This window comes from Eriocheir sinensis, unplaced genomic scaffold, assembly GCF_024679095.1.
Source record: "Eriocheir sinensis breed Jianghai 21 unplaced genomic scaffold, ASM2467909v1 Scaffold920, whole genome shotgun sequence".
NCBI classification, from domain to species: Eukaryota; Metazoa; Arthropoda; class Malacostraca; order Decapoda; family Varunidae; genus Eriocheir; species Eriocheir sinensis.
This window is the reverse complement of record NW_026112298.1, coordinates 80,001-96,254: the sequence shown is the minus strand read 5'-3', so window position 1 is coordinate 96,254 and position 16,254 is coordinate 80,001. Positions and strand designations below refer to the sequence as shown.

The following is a 16,254-nucleotide window of genomic DNA, read 5'->3' as shown; positions in this document are numbered from 1 at the left end:
TAGATTCTAGGATCAAAGATGAGCTCTGGGAGTGACAATCAAGTCTTAGCTAGATGGTGGAAAATTCAGAGGAGTCAAGATCGTGGGCACGATAGCAAGTGATGTTGTTGCGCACATAGACGCAAAATCCAGCTTTGGCTTGATATTTAGGATAGAGATAGTAGGAGGGAATAGAGTAGAGATTGGTGTCATTAGCCTCCGAGACCTGTGTTAGAGTGAGGAAAAGAAGGTGAGGTTTAGAGGAGGAGAGATGGTGTTCCACAGAATGGAAATAGAACGAAGACCGTGAATCTTGCAGTTGAAAAAAAAAAGTCTTAGGAGTTAGCAAGACAGCTCTCAAGTCGGGGGAATTTTTGGTCCCCCCCTCCCCCCCCAAGGCGGGGACTCCGAGGCTTTATGTTGTGAAGCCATTTTGAATTTGAAAAAATTGGGGAAATGGGGTGTATGTTGCATGTATGTAGTGTGGTGTGGAAAGAAAGAGGATCTGTCCTTAGAGAGCATGCTGAACTACTCTCTGGTGTTGATGAGACAATAGGGAAACGGAAAATGAGAACACGGAAAGGGTCTTTGGAGGGCTTGCAGCACCCTCCTCGCTTCCCATATATTCCTCACGGGGAGTGGCCGACGCCCGTTTCAGTAGGTGTCTTTCTATCTACTCCCTATTAATATTTAGTAATAGTGACAAACTGACATTCAAGCCTCTGCCAGGTGGGGGAAAATCTCAAAGCATCAAGGTCCTGGGCACGAGAGCCACTGATAGTATTGCGAACATGGAGGTAGCAGCCACATATCGATTAATAGTTTGCATAGAGAAAGTAGGAGGGAGCAGAACAGAGATGATTTACTCTACACGTGTTTTGGCATACAAGAGTTTAGGTGCCAACTTCTTCGTCTCTCTCTCTCTCTCTCTCTCTCTCTCTCTCTCTCTCTCTCTCTCTCTCTCTCTCTCTCTCTCTCTCTCTCTCTCTCTCTCTCTCTCTCTCTCTCTCTCTCTCTCTCTCTCTCTCTCTCTCTCTCTCTCTCTCTATTTGTCTCTCTCTCTCTCTCTCTCTCTCTCTCTCTCTCTCTCTCTCTCTCTCTCTCTCTCTCTCTCTCTCTCTCTCTCTCTCTCTCTCTCTCTCTCTCTCTAATTGATCAACGACCATTACAGGTACGGCCGCATCGAGGTTCGTGCGAAGATGCCCCGCGGAGACTGGCTGAGGCCGGGTGAGTAGTAGCAGTAGTAGTAGTAGTAGTAGTAGTAGTGGTATTAGCAGCAACGACACTTAGGTGCAGTGATTGGGACAGAGGTATATAAGAAGGAGTACGTGGGAGACAAAGTAGCTGAATGGGTGAAGGAAATAGAAGCTTAGTCTGCCATTGCCAAGACTGAGCCACACGCTGCCTATTCAGCGTACACCCACGGCATCCAACATCGGTGGACGTTCCTGATGCGCACCATCCCTGGCATCAGTCCACTCTTCCGACCACTGGAAAATGCCGTCAAGAATGTATTCTTGCCGGCGCTGGTGAAATATCATGCTTTGGGGGAGGAGGAGAGGGATATGCTAGCACTTCCCCCAAGACTGGGTGGGATGGGGATCTCCAACCCTGAGAAGCTGGCAGATAAGGAGAACCAAAACTCCATCAGCCTTACCAGGTCACTCATCAACAGGATCATCGCTCAGGAGGCAGAGGGCGAGATAGACCAAGCAGAAATAAGAGATATTAAAAGAAAAATCTCAGAAGAAAGGCAACAGGCCCAAAAAGACGAGCTGGACCATCTTACACACCACCTGTCCACAGAAATGGGTAGAAAAATACACACAGCACAGGAGGCAGGCGCCTCTAACTGGCTAACGTCATTACCAATCAGAGCAAAGGGCTTCAGCCTCAATAAACAAAAATTTGTCGACGCCATTGCTCTGAGATATGGCTGGCCGATTGAGGGACTGCCTGATCTCTGTGCATGTGGATCACCAAATGATGTCACCCACACCATGACATGTAAAAAAGGAGGCTTCGTCTGTATTCGACACGATGAAGTGAGGGATCTGACAGCCAGCATGCTCGGGGAGGTATGCCAAGACGTCACTAACGAGCCCGCACTGCTTCCACAGGACGGCGAACACCTTCGGTACAGGACAGCAAATACCTCACAGGAGGCACGGGTTGATGTAAGTGCCCGCGGATTCTGGGTGCGCGGACAGCGGGCGTTCATGGACATCCGCATATTCGACCCGATGGCTGCCTGTCACCGTGAGCTGCCCCTGCAAGCCGCCCACCACAGGAACGAGCAGGAGAAGACAAGGGTATACGGTGAAAGAATCCAACATGTGGATCAGGGCAGCTTCACCCCCCTAGTCTTCACCACATCCGGCGGGATGGGTCCCAGGGCCCAATGCTTCTACGCACGCCTCGCGGAACTAATCTCAGAAAAGAAGCATCAGCCAAGGAGCCACGTTGTCGCCTGGATGAGGTGTCGCCTCTCGTTCTCCCTGCTCAGGTCGGCCATCCTATGTCTCAGGGGCACCAGACACTCTGGCCCAAAAGCCACCAACATCTCCAATATGGACTATGAAGCCACAGTGGTGGAGAGTGACATTAGGGTGGGTCGGGAGTGACTTGAGTAGTGAAGGAAAGGGGGATCTAGACGTAATAGATGATAGGTGATTTAGTGCCAGATAGTATTAGCAATATGGTTGGATGCCACAGTCATTAGCGAACAGAGTTGGGGCTAATGACCTCCAAACTATGGAGCCCTCCATGATTATGTGTCGGGAAAATAAACATGGGTGGAGGTATCATTTATGTAGTAGTAGCAGTAGTAGTAGTAGTAGTAGTAGTAGTAATAGTAGTAGTAATAGTAGTAGTAGTAGTAGTAGTAGAAGTAATAGTAGTAGCAGTAATAGTAGTAGTAGTAGTAGTAGTAGTAGTAGTAGTAGTAGTAGTAGTAGTAGTAGTAGTAGTAGTAGTAGTAGTAGTAGTATTAATAGTAGTAGTAGTAGTAGTAGTAGTAGTAGTAGTAGTAGTAGTAGTAGTAATAATAATAATAGTAGTAGTAGTAGTAGTAGTAGTAGTAGTAATAATAGTAGTAGTAGTAGTAGTAGTAGTAGTAGTAGTAGTAGTAATAATAGTAGTAGTAGTAGTAGTAGTAATAATAGTAGTAGTAGTAGTAGTAGTAGTAATAATAGTAGTAGTAGTAGTAGTAGCAGTAGTAGTAGTAGTAGTAATAATAGTAGTAGTAGTAGTAGTAGTAGTAGTAGCATCCAATATCTAAACTAAGTAAGTCTGACCATCTCTTTCGGAGCTCCTCACATTTTTTTTGTGTGTGGAAGCAGGTTTACTTACTTTTCTTTTTTTCACATGATCCGCCTCCTTCAAAATGTTAAGAGAAAAGAAAAATCTGCATTAACCGACCGTAAAACAAGTGCCGTCACGAATCATCACATCTTATGCTAGAAATACACTGCCGAATTTTGGTTTACGAATGTGTGCGAGTATGCAAGTCATCCTGTGTCAAGTTCGACATCTTTCTTGTATGTTCTCGGCCTTTCGGGGACATGTCTGGGTCCACCGCGCGACTTTTGACAGTTGGTCACGACCGCCAGGAAAGTTTCATGCCCCGTTGCCAAAACGCGGGCTGCCAGACTACGCTCGTAAATTATTTACATAATTTATTGACGTGTCTTTGATTCTCCAAAATCTATTAGTTACTCCACTGTATTCAGAGACAAAAGTACAACACTTAATGTAAGTATTAACCTCGTGCGATATGGCTACCGAAAACTCAGTATTATCACAAAGAGAAACTAATCCGGTTTATTTCCTAGAGTCGGTATGTCTGCGCATTGTGAGGACGAATCTTTTATTTCAGGTGAGTTTTGATGTGTGTACCATTAATTTCCGTTATATGTTTCGCGATACCACAAAGGTTTGGAGGGGAGGAAGAGGGGGAACAAAACAAACTATATAGTGATTTGCCCCAGGGCCCATATTTTGAAACATTTCGGGGCTTACACACCCACATTTGGTAAGGCTTTCGTAGAGATTGTTTAAGTATTTCTATGTGTAGTTTTAACAGTCCATATAGTGACAGTTTGACGAGGATTCTCCACCTTGAACGTGAAAAACGCTCATGAGAACTCGACCTTTGAGCAGGGCCGGATTAAGACTTTTAGAAACCCGAAGCACTGAAAAGATTATGGTACTTATATCTATATATATATATATATATATATATATATATATATATATATATATATATATATATATATATATATATATATATATATATATATATATATATATATATATATATATATATATATATATATAAAAAATTTTATCTTTCGAAATGAAACAAAACTTACAGGAAAATTTATTTATAGTAAAGGCTACGGCATCAGTATTACTTTGGATGAAAAAATGTGATATTGGATTCAGAATACAGAGACGACTCTACATCCTATAAAGGAACAGCCATTCAGTATAATTACCTACGAATTGGATACCAATAAACAGAGTAAACATGGAAACATGGAAATGCAGGCAACAGAAAGCCTATTGTCTCATTACGAGGTCGCCCGCTTGGGTGATTTAATCTGCTCGACCGCCACTTGGGGCTTGGTGAGCAGATGAAAGCACCACGTTCGCCATCTTCCAGTCTTCCGGGACCTTGTTTAGTTGAACTGACCGGCGGTGGCCGAAGTGATAGCGTACTGGACCCACATTCGCCGCGTGATGGACGACGCGGGTTCGAATCCTCACGCTACCACTCGGATTTTTCAGTCACCGCCGAGTGGCTTAAAACTACCCACATGCTGTCCTGAAGACCACCCATAAACCCGGACTCTAGAGGAAGCCGTCCAAGCGAATCAAGAACGAGTTCCGGGGGGCAGCATGAGCCAATGCAAGATGGCGCCACTATAAACACTCGCCTGCGCCAGAACGGTCTGGGCCGACCATCAGGCCCCACCTGGAAGAAGCCTTGGGCCGACCATCAGGCCCCACCGGGAAGATGCCTACCGGCGCAATAGGCAACAACGTAAAAAAAAAAAAAAAATGTTAGTGAGTGGTTGAAGTATTTGTTGTTTAAGCTCTTTTAATAACCGCGGGGACAAACTGTCGGGTCCCGTTGATTTGTTCGTGTCGAGTTTGTCCAAGTACTTTTTTACTTCTTGGTCGCATATTGAGTCAATTTTCAGCGGCGTGATCTCACTCGGCGGGTCAGGACCCTCGGGAATGGTTTCGATGTCCTCGACTGTGAATACGGATGCGAAGTTACTGTTGAGGATTCTGGCCATCTGTTTACTGTCCTGAGTTACAGATCCAGTCTCGTCTGTCAGGGGACCAATATTGGACGATCACACACTTGCAAGTCTTTTTCCAACGGTGCGGCAAAACGGTTTCGAAGTGGCTTACTGAACAATTCTTTTGATGTTGTTACGCTCATACTGCTAATAAATATGTTGATTCCATAACTGACTTATAAGTATTCTGAACAATAATCAGTACTTCCCCACAACTGCAGCCCCATCGCCCCTTACTTCCTGCCCCATCACAACCAATCCACAGTACGTAGCATGTAGGGATTGAACACAGAAATTATTTTCATATTGCCCTACAGCCATCTGGATGCTGCCCCAGAACTGGCCCTACGGAGAGTGGCCCGCCAGCGGAGAGATCGACATTGTGGAATGCAGGGGTGGGTGATTTATATCTTTGATTACAATGAAAATAATGAGGAGGAGGAGGAAGAGAGTAGCAATAACAATAATATTAACGATAATAACGAAAATAATAATGATAATAATAGTGAAAATCGTAGAATTAAGAAGAAGAACACTTTCTGTTGTACGAGCTTGAAATCAAAATATGTTCTTCGTTATACGTTTCACTAGCTGTCTCTCTTCCCTTAAAATGTTCCTAAACAGTCTTTTTGCTTCACACTCCACTCATCATTGATTTACATGCACGCTATATAGCCTGCCTCAGCCAATCACTAACGACTAACTCCCCGATGTATCCCGTGCAGGCAATGATCGCTACGGTTCCATCAACAACCAAGTGTGCAGCTCCGCCATGCACTGGGGACCCTTCTGGACTCAGGACTTCTTCGACATGACAACCACCGAGTAGTAAGTAGCTGCCCTGAGCGGGACCTTCGGGAGCCTAGAGTCTATTGCAGTGTCTCCTAACCTATTTTCACCCACAAGGGAAATCATGAAATAAAATAGTGTTAATTATCAACACGTTATAACTGACTGATGGTGGTAATGACTTAGCTGTCCTCTCCTTGCCGTCACAAAACCGGGTCACCTTACTTCCGTGGAGGGAGCAGCGTTCTTTACAAAAGTCGCTGAATTATAACAAGGCGTAAAACAGTTTGTTCAGCAACCATCATGAAGAGTCGGGAAGAACATCTACACAGTCCCGAAATTATACTTGTGCTAAAATATAATTAGGTCGTTATTAGGAGTTGCGATTAATACGTTGATTACTGATTTAGTAATTAATGCATCTCTGTCTGACGTATGGCAATCTAGGATCATTCATTCTTACTGGGAAATACGGCTGATTGTCTATGTCTGGAAAGGGAAAGGAAACTGTCATCACTGCAACAACTACCGTGGTACTGCCTGTTCAGTGTGCCAGGCAAGGTATTTGCCAATCCATTTTTCTCAAGGGGGTTGTAAATGGTCGGCCTGAAAAAAGAAAAGAAAAAAATATATATTTTTTTTATAAAATTCTGCGAATTTGATGAAAAAATAATACAGTGGTATGCAACATGCATTGCAATGCAATTCAACGTGCTGCAATAAGCCTCCGCGCGGAGCCAATGGCTTGCAGTCCATGTTTTCAGCCATTTTTAATTTTAGGAATTTTTTTCATTGTCTGTCATGATACTCATAGGCTCTCTCTAACCATAAATCAAGAAAATGGAAAAAAATAGCAGTAACTAATATATTTTTGTATTAACCGTGAAAAATCAACTTATATATAATTCTATTTCATAATTCCAACAAAACACTCTATGTATCAGCCTCAGATGTCTTTTGAATTATATTTTATTGATTTTACACAGTAGAACACTGGTTTTTACTTTGAAATATGGTCAAATTCGAGTACATGGATTTGTGACCCCGTAAAAAAGACGTAACAATGGGTAAACAAAGCAGCCTATGTGTTCACATCCAATGAAAGTAAGTTAAGGAAACCATGTCTGCTTTTTCTTCATATCCTGATGTGTGTATCCTGTGGATTTCAAGTCCCTACTTGGAATTGGTAAAATACAAAAAATATTTCAACTTCATCGCTTGATATCTCAAAACCATGATTTTGCACTTCTTGTTATACACATATCTCCTACTGCAGCGTATGGAAATATGTGTCAGGAATAAGGTTTGCTATCAAAACTTTAGTTTGAAGTTGATTTTGATTTTGAAAAATATTTATGTCAAAATGTTTTTTATTATTTCATCGAACTATAAAAAAATATATTTTACTATTGTATAAAACTTACCGATAGCAAGCATTAATTTCCCATCCTTCCTGATTGAGATGCTTTTTGAATGAAAGACATCGGCCCGTAAATAGGGAGAAGATACGCTTAGAACATAAGGAGTTTAACATGGGATTTGAGATTCTACAACCCCCCCTTATGAATCCGCAGCAAACCCCTGAAGTTACAGAAATCTAGGCATTCCGGGTTGAAGCCTTTTCAGTCGACAACTGACCGTATCCTGGCGCTTCGAGTACTGGTGGAACGCCGACCTGAGAGTTTTAACAAGGGATCTAAGGCAGGCGTTTGGTTCAGTGCATCGTGAGGAACTCTGGGATCTCCTACCGTTACGTGGGATTTTTCTAAGGATTATTTGTCTATTGACTGGTCTGTAGCCTACTCTGGGACTGGGAATGCTGTAAAGAATTAGGAGTGGCGGGGAACGTACCAACTTCAGTCCTGTGAACACGAGAGTAAAGCAAGGGTGTGTCCTTGCCACTTGCCGCATTACTTTCTACAGCGGCATGACCATAGCTGGGCACGATAACAGAAAACCTTATTCCCGATAACCGATATCTAATAATGAAAAACCTTATCGGTGATAACCGATATTCGTTAAATGGAAATACAAATATAGGCGATAACCGATAACCGATACCCGATATAAATCCACAATTTCGATACTAGCTAGCGATAAGTCCGATAGACGAAAACGATACTATATTGATATTTCAGATAGAAAAACATAGATGAATTCAAATTTTCATTATCTGTATTTTAGAAAACTTACAAAACCTGAAAACCACACATTGACACGTACATATGGACAATAATACTAGAAACGCCTGAACCGGTTTTGTGTTATTTGGCGTCCCCACCGTCAAAAGCTGGCGATATTTGTTTACAAACACTGGTCTCTCGTGAACTGCGCATGCTCAGACCAGCAAGCGTAGACCTGTACAGTCTCACAAAGCTTTTTAACCGTAATTAAGAGTTGCTGGAAGGCTGAATCAGACATACAGTATCACTACCACCATCCTCGCTGTTTCTAGAACGACACTCTGTACGAGTTGTATTTATATGTACAGAGTGTCGTTCTAGAAACAGCGAGGATCACTTAGCACCCTACAGGATTTTTAGAGAGGGCGGGGAGGGCCAGGCCAGGCATCGCAGACTAGGGGCGGGGGGGAGAAATCGAAAGGATATAAGAAAGGATGGGCTAACGGCTTATTACACCAACAGTAGGAGTCTCAGGAACAAGATAGATCTACTGAGGGGAAAAGTGTCGAGGGGGCAATCGAATTTCGACTTTTTAGCTCTCACTGAATCATGGGTGGATACTGCAAACAAAACCTCCATGTCCTAGTATGAAATAGAGGGTTATCAGATGTTTAACAAAGATAGAAAGGAAAGAAGGGGAGGGGGGCACTTTATTATGTTAACACATAATGCTCGCTAACAGGGGGTGCTTATTATAGTTAAAAACACACTTATGCTCCCACTACTGCTCTATTCAAACAAATGGCGACTCAGAATCAGTTTGGGTGGACGTCCACAAAGGGAAGGACAAACTAATTCTAGGGGTTCTTTACAGGCCACCCAACCTCAGCAGGCAGGACACTGATATATTACTACAAGAGGTAGGCAGGGCGAGCAGGAGCAAAAATGTCTGCATAATGGGTTATTTTAACTATAGTAATATATATTGGTACGGCGTTGTGGGTGATCTATAGTCTTAGGATTTTCTGAAAGTAATTCAAGATTATTTTCTCAATCAGACAGTAACAGAGCCCACCCAGGGGTAACAACATTCTGACTTTCTCTTAACTAACACCGAGTATGGATCAGCGCTAGAGATGTTGGGGGGGAGGTGTAGCAGTGATCATCAGGAGGAATAAGGTTTAAATTAGACTGGTGACTCATGAACTCAACCCGGTGTTGGTGCCCGACTTTAGAAGAGCTGATTATGAGGGGCTCAGAAAACACCTTGAGGAGGTAAATTGGGAAACCTTAGGGCTGGATGAGGGCCAGATCTCAGGGCTGGAACCGGAAAGACAGGGGAACCATGTAGAAATGACCTACAATAATTTAGTTAGAGAAATTGCAGAGGGTCAGAGACAGCATATCCCTTACCAAGCACGTAGGAAGGAAAATAACGACCCCAAATGGATGACCGCAGACTCAAGCATGAAATAGGCTTGAAGAGAGGAATTTATAGGAAAATAAAGAACGGAGAGATCCACCTCAGGGGTAGGTATGTTGAGCTAGCCAGGTCGGTGAAGAAGAACACCCGCCTTGCAAAAGAAATTATGAGATTAGGGTAGCCAACGAGGCCAAGAGCGATCCCAAGGGCTTCTTCAAATTGTACAGGACGAAAACAAGGGACAGAATTGGACCGTTGAAAACAAACACGGGCGAGCTCGTTGAGAATGGAGAAGATATGAGCCAAATGATGAATGACTATTTCCTCTCAGTTTTCACGCAGGAAAATCTAACAACCATTCCGGAGAGAGTTCAGATATATGAGGGTGACGAGAACGACAAGTTGAGGGATGTGATCATCACTAGGCAAGTAGTCCAGGATGAGATTGGTAGGTTGAAGAAAAACAAATCGCCGGGCCCAGACGAAGTATTCCCAAGGGTTCTGAAAGAGTGCAAGGAAGTCCTTAGTGGCCCTCTTGCCGATATCTTTAAAATGTCGGTAAATTATGGGTATGCCCAATCAATGGAAAGTAGCTAATGTGACGCCGATTTTCAAAAAGGAGACAAGTCAGCCACCTCAAACTATCGCCCAATTAGCTTAACATCAGTTGTGGGAAAGATGTTAGAGTCGATTATAGCCAGGAGCATTCAGGACCATCTAGAAAAGCATAATTTAATTCATGACTCACAACATGGGTTCACAAAGGGTAGGTCTTGCCTTACTAACCTGTTGTCCTTCTACACTAAAGTAATCGAGGCGGTTGACAGAGATGAAAACTATGACATATTATATCTAGATTTCAGTAAAGCGTTCGACAAAGTCCCTCATCACCGGCTATTACTAAAATTACAGGCTCACGGCGTAGAGTGGAAAGTTTTGAGCTGGATCAGGGCGTGTCTTAGTGGTAGGAAGCAGAGAGTGCAAATCAATGGTAGGAAATCTGAATGGGGCAGTGTTACGAGTGGAGTCCCACAGGGTCGGTGCTGGGTCCTCTGCTTTTGATTCTGTACATCACTGACTTGGACACAGGAATCAGTAGCGATGTCAGTAAGTTCGCAGATGATACCAAGATCGGTAGAGTAATCCAATCAGACAGCGACGCTACCGTTCTCCAGGATGAGCTTGACAGACTATATGATTGGGCGAGGAAGTGGCAGATGGAATTCAATGTCGGGAAGTGTAACATTTTGAGTGTAGGTAGGAATAACCCTTACACAATTACTCCTTAAATGACACTCCTCTAAGCAGGTCTGGGCGGGGAGAGACTTAGGAGTCCTAGTGAGCGCTGACCTCCGTCCTAGGGCTCAATGCATTCAGGCTAAAATCGGGCAAACAGAGTACTAGGTTTCATCTCAAGGAGCGTGAGCAATAAAGACCTGAAGTCATCCTCAAACTTTACTTAGCACTAGTTCGACCTCATCTCGATTATGCAGTTCAGTTCTGGTCCCCCTATTATAGAATGGATATCAAGATGTTAGAATCTGTACAGAGGAGGATGACGAAGATGATTCAGGGAGTGAGGAACTTGCCTTATGAAGACAGGCTAAAGCAGTTAAATCTACACTCTCTAGAAAGGCGAAGGGTGCGAGGAGACTTGATCGAAGTCTATAAATGGATGAAGGGATTTAATAAAGGGGATGTCAATAAAATTTTGAGAGTGAAAGAGCCAGGTAGGACGCGTGGCAATGGTTTTAAGTTAGACAAATTCAGATTCAACAAAGACATAGGCAAGAATTGGTTCACTAATAGAGTGGTGGACGAATGGAACAGGCTTGGGAGCCATGTTGTGGGTGCCAATACCATAGATACATTCAAGAAGAGGTTAGATAAAGCCATGGATGGTGAGGTAAGGTGGGGTTGAGAGTACAGGAGCTGCCTTGTATAGGCCAACCGGCCTCTTGCAGACTCCTTACGTTCTTATGTTCTTATGTACTGTATGTCTGATTCAGCTTTCCACCAACTCTTAATGTTCTAAAAAGCTTTGCGAGACTGTACAGGTCTACGCTTACTGGTCTGAGCATACGCAGTTCACGAGAGACCAGTGTTTGTAAACAAAAGCGCCAGCTTTTGACGATGGGACACCAAATAACACAACACCGGGTGCCTACAATACCTTGGCATGCTCACAAACGAATATGGAATATCAAATTTGAGGCAGTGAATAATCGTTTTGGGGGCAAAGTTAAATGATTTTCCTCTTTGATATATTGATTTTTGAGTAACATAAAAAAAATAGCCTAGTGTTTTAATGTTGATGATCTAAGTATGAAATCTCTTCACCGAAGATATTTTATACCCAGAAGTTTTTTCAAACAACACCAGGCCACGGATGCGCAGTAGGGAGACAACGTTTTTTTTCTGAGAGGCAAAAAAAAATAGCGATTGTCGTTAGTTTGGTTACAAAAGTAACGAAGATACCGATATATATTTGAATAAGTAGCGGATTGCCGATGACCCGATTTTGTTATCAGCGATAAAGTATCGCGATAACTTATCGCGATAACTCCTAGCTATGGGCATGACTGACTGTTTAGCAAAGTTGTGGACAAGAATCATTGTGGAGCACCTGTTGGCAGTATCAGAGCATAGTCTTGGGTTACGTGATGGCAGTGTAGCGAGACTTGCTACTTGACTTGTGTAGTCCTTACCTAGCAATTTAATTTCGTTTTTATATGTTTCACAGCACCTCCGACTTCGCTGACTCATTCCACGTCTGGCGCATTGACTGGACCAGCACTGACATCAAGTAAGTCACACACACACACACACACACACACACACACACACACACAGAGAGAGAGAGAGAGAGAGAGAGAGAGAGAGAGAGAGAGAGAGAGAGAGAGAGAGAGAGAGAGAGAGAGAGAGAGAGAGAGAGAAGCAAACAGACAAAAGCACGCGCGCGCAAAATATGGGAGATTCATTCGCCACAAAGGGGAAATTTCTTTTTATTGAGGGGGCGGGGGGAAGGGGCGGGAGCTAACCCCCCCCCCCACACGCCCTTCATTGGTGCTAACACTGGGCGGGATGACTTGACACAGGAAGTAGCTATATACGTGTTGTCTTTCCCTCCGTCAGGTTCTACTTGGACGGCGAGCTCAAGATGACCGTTGACCCCGGCACCAACTTCTGGAACTTCGCTGGCTTGGACTCCACCTATGACAACCCGTGGGTCGCCGGTGATAAGATGGCGCCCTTCGACGAGAAGGTGGGCTGTATATATCTTTGGCTTCTCCCTGATGTTACAAATCTTCCTCATTCCTACTTTACACTCATGAAGCTGGTCTCAGTGACTGCCATAGAGTACAGTAAAAGCAAATATGATATTTTGCATAATATTTTCTGGTTGTAAAGAGCCTTCTGTAGTCTTTGGCTTTGCATGGAGAGACGATGAACATTCTCAAAGCATTTATTCGCACAACACGATAAAACATTCCACACAGAAGTATCAACCATAATGGTACTACAGAACACTATAGCAGGCTTTCAAATTGTTTCAACCAGTGCTGTAGACCGAAGGCAACGCTCGCTCTTACTGTGATCGCCTTTTCTCTTTCCTTGGTACAGTTCTACATCGTCATAAACCTAGCTGTGGGCGGCGTCAACGGCTTCTTCCCTGACGGCATCGTCGCCAACAAGCCCTGGGAAAATAGCTCCCCCCATGCCCCCCTCGACTTCTGGAAAGGGGTGAGTGGTAAACTCTGCGGCAGCCTTCCCTATACCTACTTACCCTTTCCTTCCTCCTTACGCCGTGCTCTCTTCCAAGACGGGCACATTAAGACACCTCTAACACTAAACATAATAATCCTTTAAAAAACAGATCTAGTTTTCTTTGTAAGAGGAGCATGTTTAGGGCTTTTTTGGGGGGTGGGGGACGCCTTCCAGCACTTCCCGAAAAAAAGGGATGTGCATAACCTGTTTGAAGAAATTGAAAGGACATCTCTAACACTAACTCTGATGCCCCTTTAAAGACAACTCTATCTTTCTTTGTTAGAGGAGCATGTTTAAGGCATTTTTCAGCATCTTTTTGCATTCTTCCCGAAAAAGAGCGATATGCATAACCTGTTGGAAGCCAGTGCAAAAAGACATCTCTAACACTAAAGCTGATTCCCTTTTTAATGACAATTCTACTTTTCTTTGTAAGAGGAGCATGTCTAGAGCATTTTTCAGCACCTTAGCACTCCTGCCGAAAAAAAGCAAAAAGCAGCGTGCGTAGCCTGTTGGAAGTCAGATTAGTAACGCTGCTCTCTCCTCCTGCTATCAGCGTGACAGTTGGCTGCCTTCCTGGGAGCAGGGCGAGGGCAAGATCAGCGAGGGCGCGGCCTTGAAGGTGGACTACGTGAAGGTGTGGAAGATGGAGAGTGAGCAAGGTCTCCGCAGCCAGCCCCAACACCTCGGGCCGGTTCGACAGTCCAACAGAGTGATTGTAAGCGCCCAAACCAGACTATAATCTCCACAATCATCCGTTTTTTCTTCGCAATACCAGATACTAAAGAGCCTTCCCGTGTGGTCAGCTAAAATTTAATCCTTTTTATATCAATCGCAAACACACTCCAAGGAATTTTCGTAGTATTTTGTGTTTGGTTGGGGAGCTTACGAACTTGCTGTACTGGACTGTAAAACTGTCCCCTCGTCTCCGCCGCCCTCCCCTGGTGACGGACTGACGAGCCCAGTGTTGAGTTCTATCATGTTCGTCAGTGCACACGTTGCTCACATTCGCGACTAAAAACGAAAACAAAACGCCATCAATTCTTTCGTCTTGAGAAACATTTTAATCATGGTGTAGCTGATGGACAATAAATAATGAGTAGCATATTTTTCTTTACTATCCCAACTGTTGAGGTTAGAAGTAGGTACATGCCTTGCATTCTGGCGCCTGTTCGTCTTGTTTGCGTAAGTCTCTCTCTCTCTCTCTCTCTCTCTCTCTCTCTCTCTCTCTCTCTCTCTCTCTCTCTCTCTCTCTCTCTCTCTCTCTCTCTCTCTCTCTCTCTCTCTCTCTCTCTCTCTCTCTCTCTCTCTCTCTCTCTCTCTCTCTCTCTCTCTCTCTCTCTCTCTCTCTCTCTCTCTCTCTCTCTCTCTATATATATATATATATATATATATATATATATATATATATATGTAGAGACATTTTGACAAGTTGGTGAATGAAAAATGAAGGGTCAAATCAGAAGTTTATTCCTGACTATAGTCTTCCCAAAATGTCGAGTCCGTTCTGGTGGGGCACCGAAAGGGAATTTCCTTCACTAACTTGTCATCGTACACCCTGACGCAGACGCAGAAGGAGGCCCTCACAATAGGCCTTAAGTTCAAGACGGGCATAGACACTAAGAAGATAGTGGACTACATCGGGAAGAATTACAATTGGAAAGACGACGATCTAGAAAATGGTTTCAAGCAGGGTGTTTTGACATGCTGTGCTGTAGCGGCGAAAAACAACAATACCGCCATCCCCAGGAGATACATAGACGCCCTCAACGAGCTTCGTGGTAACCCGGACATCGTAATAACTACAGCAGACAAAGGGGGTGGGGTTCTGATCATGAATGAATGTGATTACGTGGATAAAATGAACACCCTTCTGTCCGACGGTGACACGTATAGGAGACAGTCGGATGATAGAGCGAAGGATGAGGCCGACAAATTCAACAAAGATGCGAGAAAAGTACTGCGGCGGTCAGAGGAGGGGAAGATGTTATTGTACCTGCTCGAGGAAAACCCGGTAGTTCCGAGAATGAAGGGTCTTCCCAAAACTCACAAGCCAGGAAATCCGATGCGACCCATCACATCTGGGATAGGGAGTGCTCCACACAGGTTGGCCAAACACCTGGCCAAACCTCTCATGTCAGCCCTCGGTAAGATTAGGGGATCACACCTGAGTAACTCAGCCGACTTAATGCACAGACTACGGGAGGTGGACTTCAGTGATAAACAGCTGGTGAGTTTTGACGTCAAGTCTTTATTTACCAACGTCCCCACAGAGAGTGCCATCAGTGCTATAAAGACAGTGCTAGATAAGGTCGATGTGAGTGAGTTACCGGTAAATAAAAGAGACTATATGAAGTTAGTGGAAATGTGCATGATTTTCAACTCGTTCAACTTCAGTGGTTACACATATCGCCAACACGAGGGATTACCAATGGGGTCCCCATTGAGCTGTGTCGCTGCGTGTTTGTTCATGGAAGTTCTAGAAAGTGAGCCTTACAGTAAATTGATTTCGGATGATTCAGAATGGTATAGGTACGTGGATGACTGTTTGATCGTTACACATATAGAGATACTGATTTGGACGTATTACTGAACAGAATGAACAGTGTACATGAGAAGATCCAGTTTACAATGGAGAAAGAGAACAATGGCTCCCTTCCCTTCCTTGACGCAGTGATTATGAGGACGGAAGACAGTGTTAAATTTAAGGTGTTTCGTAAACCAACCAACAAGGACGATTTTATCCACTATCTAAGTGCACACGATGAAAAGACTAAAACTGGTGTAGTAATTGGTTTCTATCTTCGTGCACTACGTATCTGCAATCAGGACTACATAGATGAAGAAATGGATTATATCAACC

The 16,254-nt window shown here is 43.9% G+C and overlaps 1 protein-coding gene across 5 annotated transcripts in view; it reads left to right on the top strand.

The window, feature by feature from the left end:
* The window catches only part of LOC126994918 (beta-1,3-glucan-binding protein-like), a 50,117-nt gene extending 35,621 nt beyond the window's left edge, over window positions 1-14,496 (top strand). For all 5 annotated transcript variants that reach the window (XM_050854190.1, XM_050854191.1, XM_050854192.1 and 2 more), the window contains exons 6-12: window positions 1,151-1,206; window positions 5,609-5,686; window positions 6,017-6,119; window positions 12,370-12,432; window positions 12,762-12,891; window positions 13,251-13,370; window positions 13,948-14,496. In XM_050854190.1, coding sequence (XP_050710147.1) covers window positions 1,151-1,206; window positions 5,609-5,686; window positions 6,017-6,119; window positions 12,370-12,432; window positions 12,762-12,891; window positions 13,251-13,370; window positions 13,948-14,133 — 736 coding nt within the window. In that variant the 3' untranslated portion in view covers window positions 14,134-14,496. The remainder of the gene's footprint in view (window positions 1-1,150; window positions 1,207-5,608; window positions 5,687-6,016; window positions 6,120-12,369; window positions 12,433-12,761; window positions 12,892-13,250; window positions 13,371-13,947) is intronic.
* The last annotated feature ends 1,758 nt before the right edge of the window (window positions 14,497-16,254 follow it).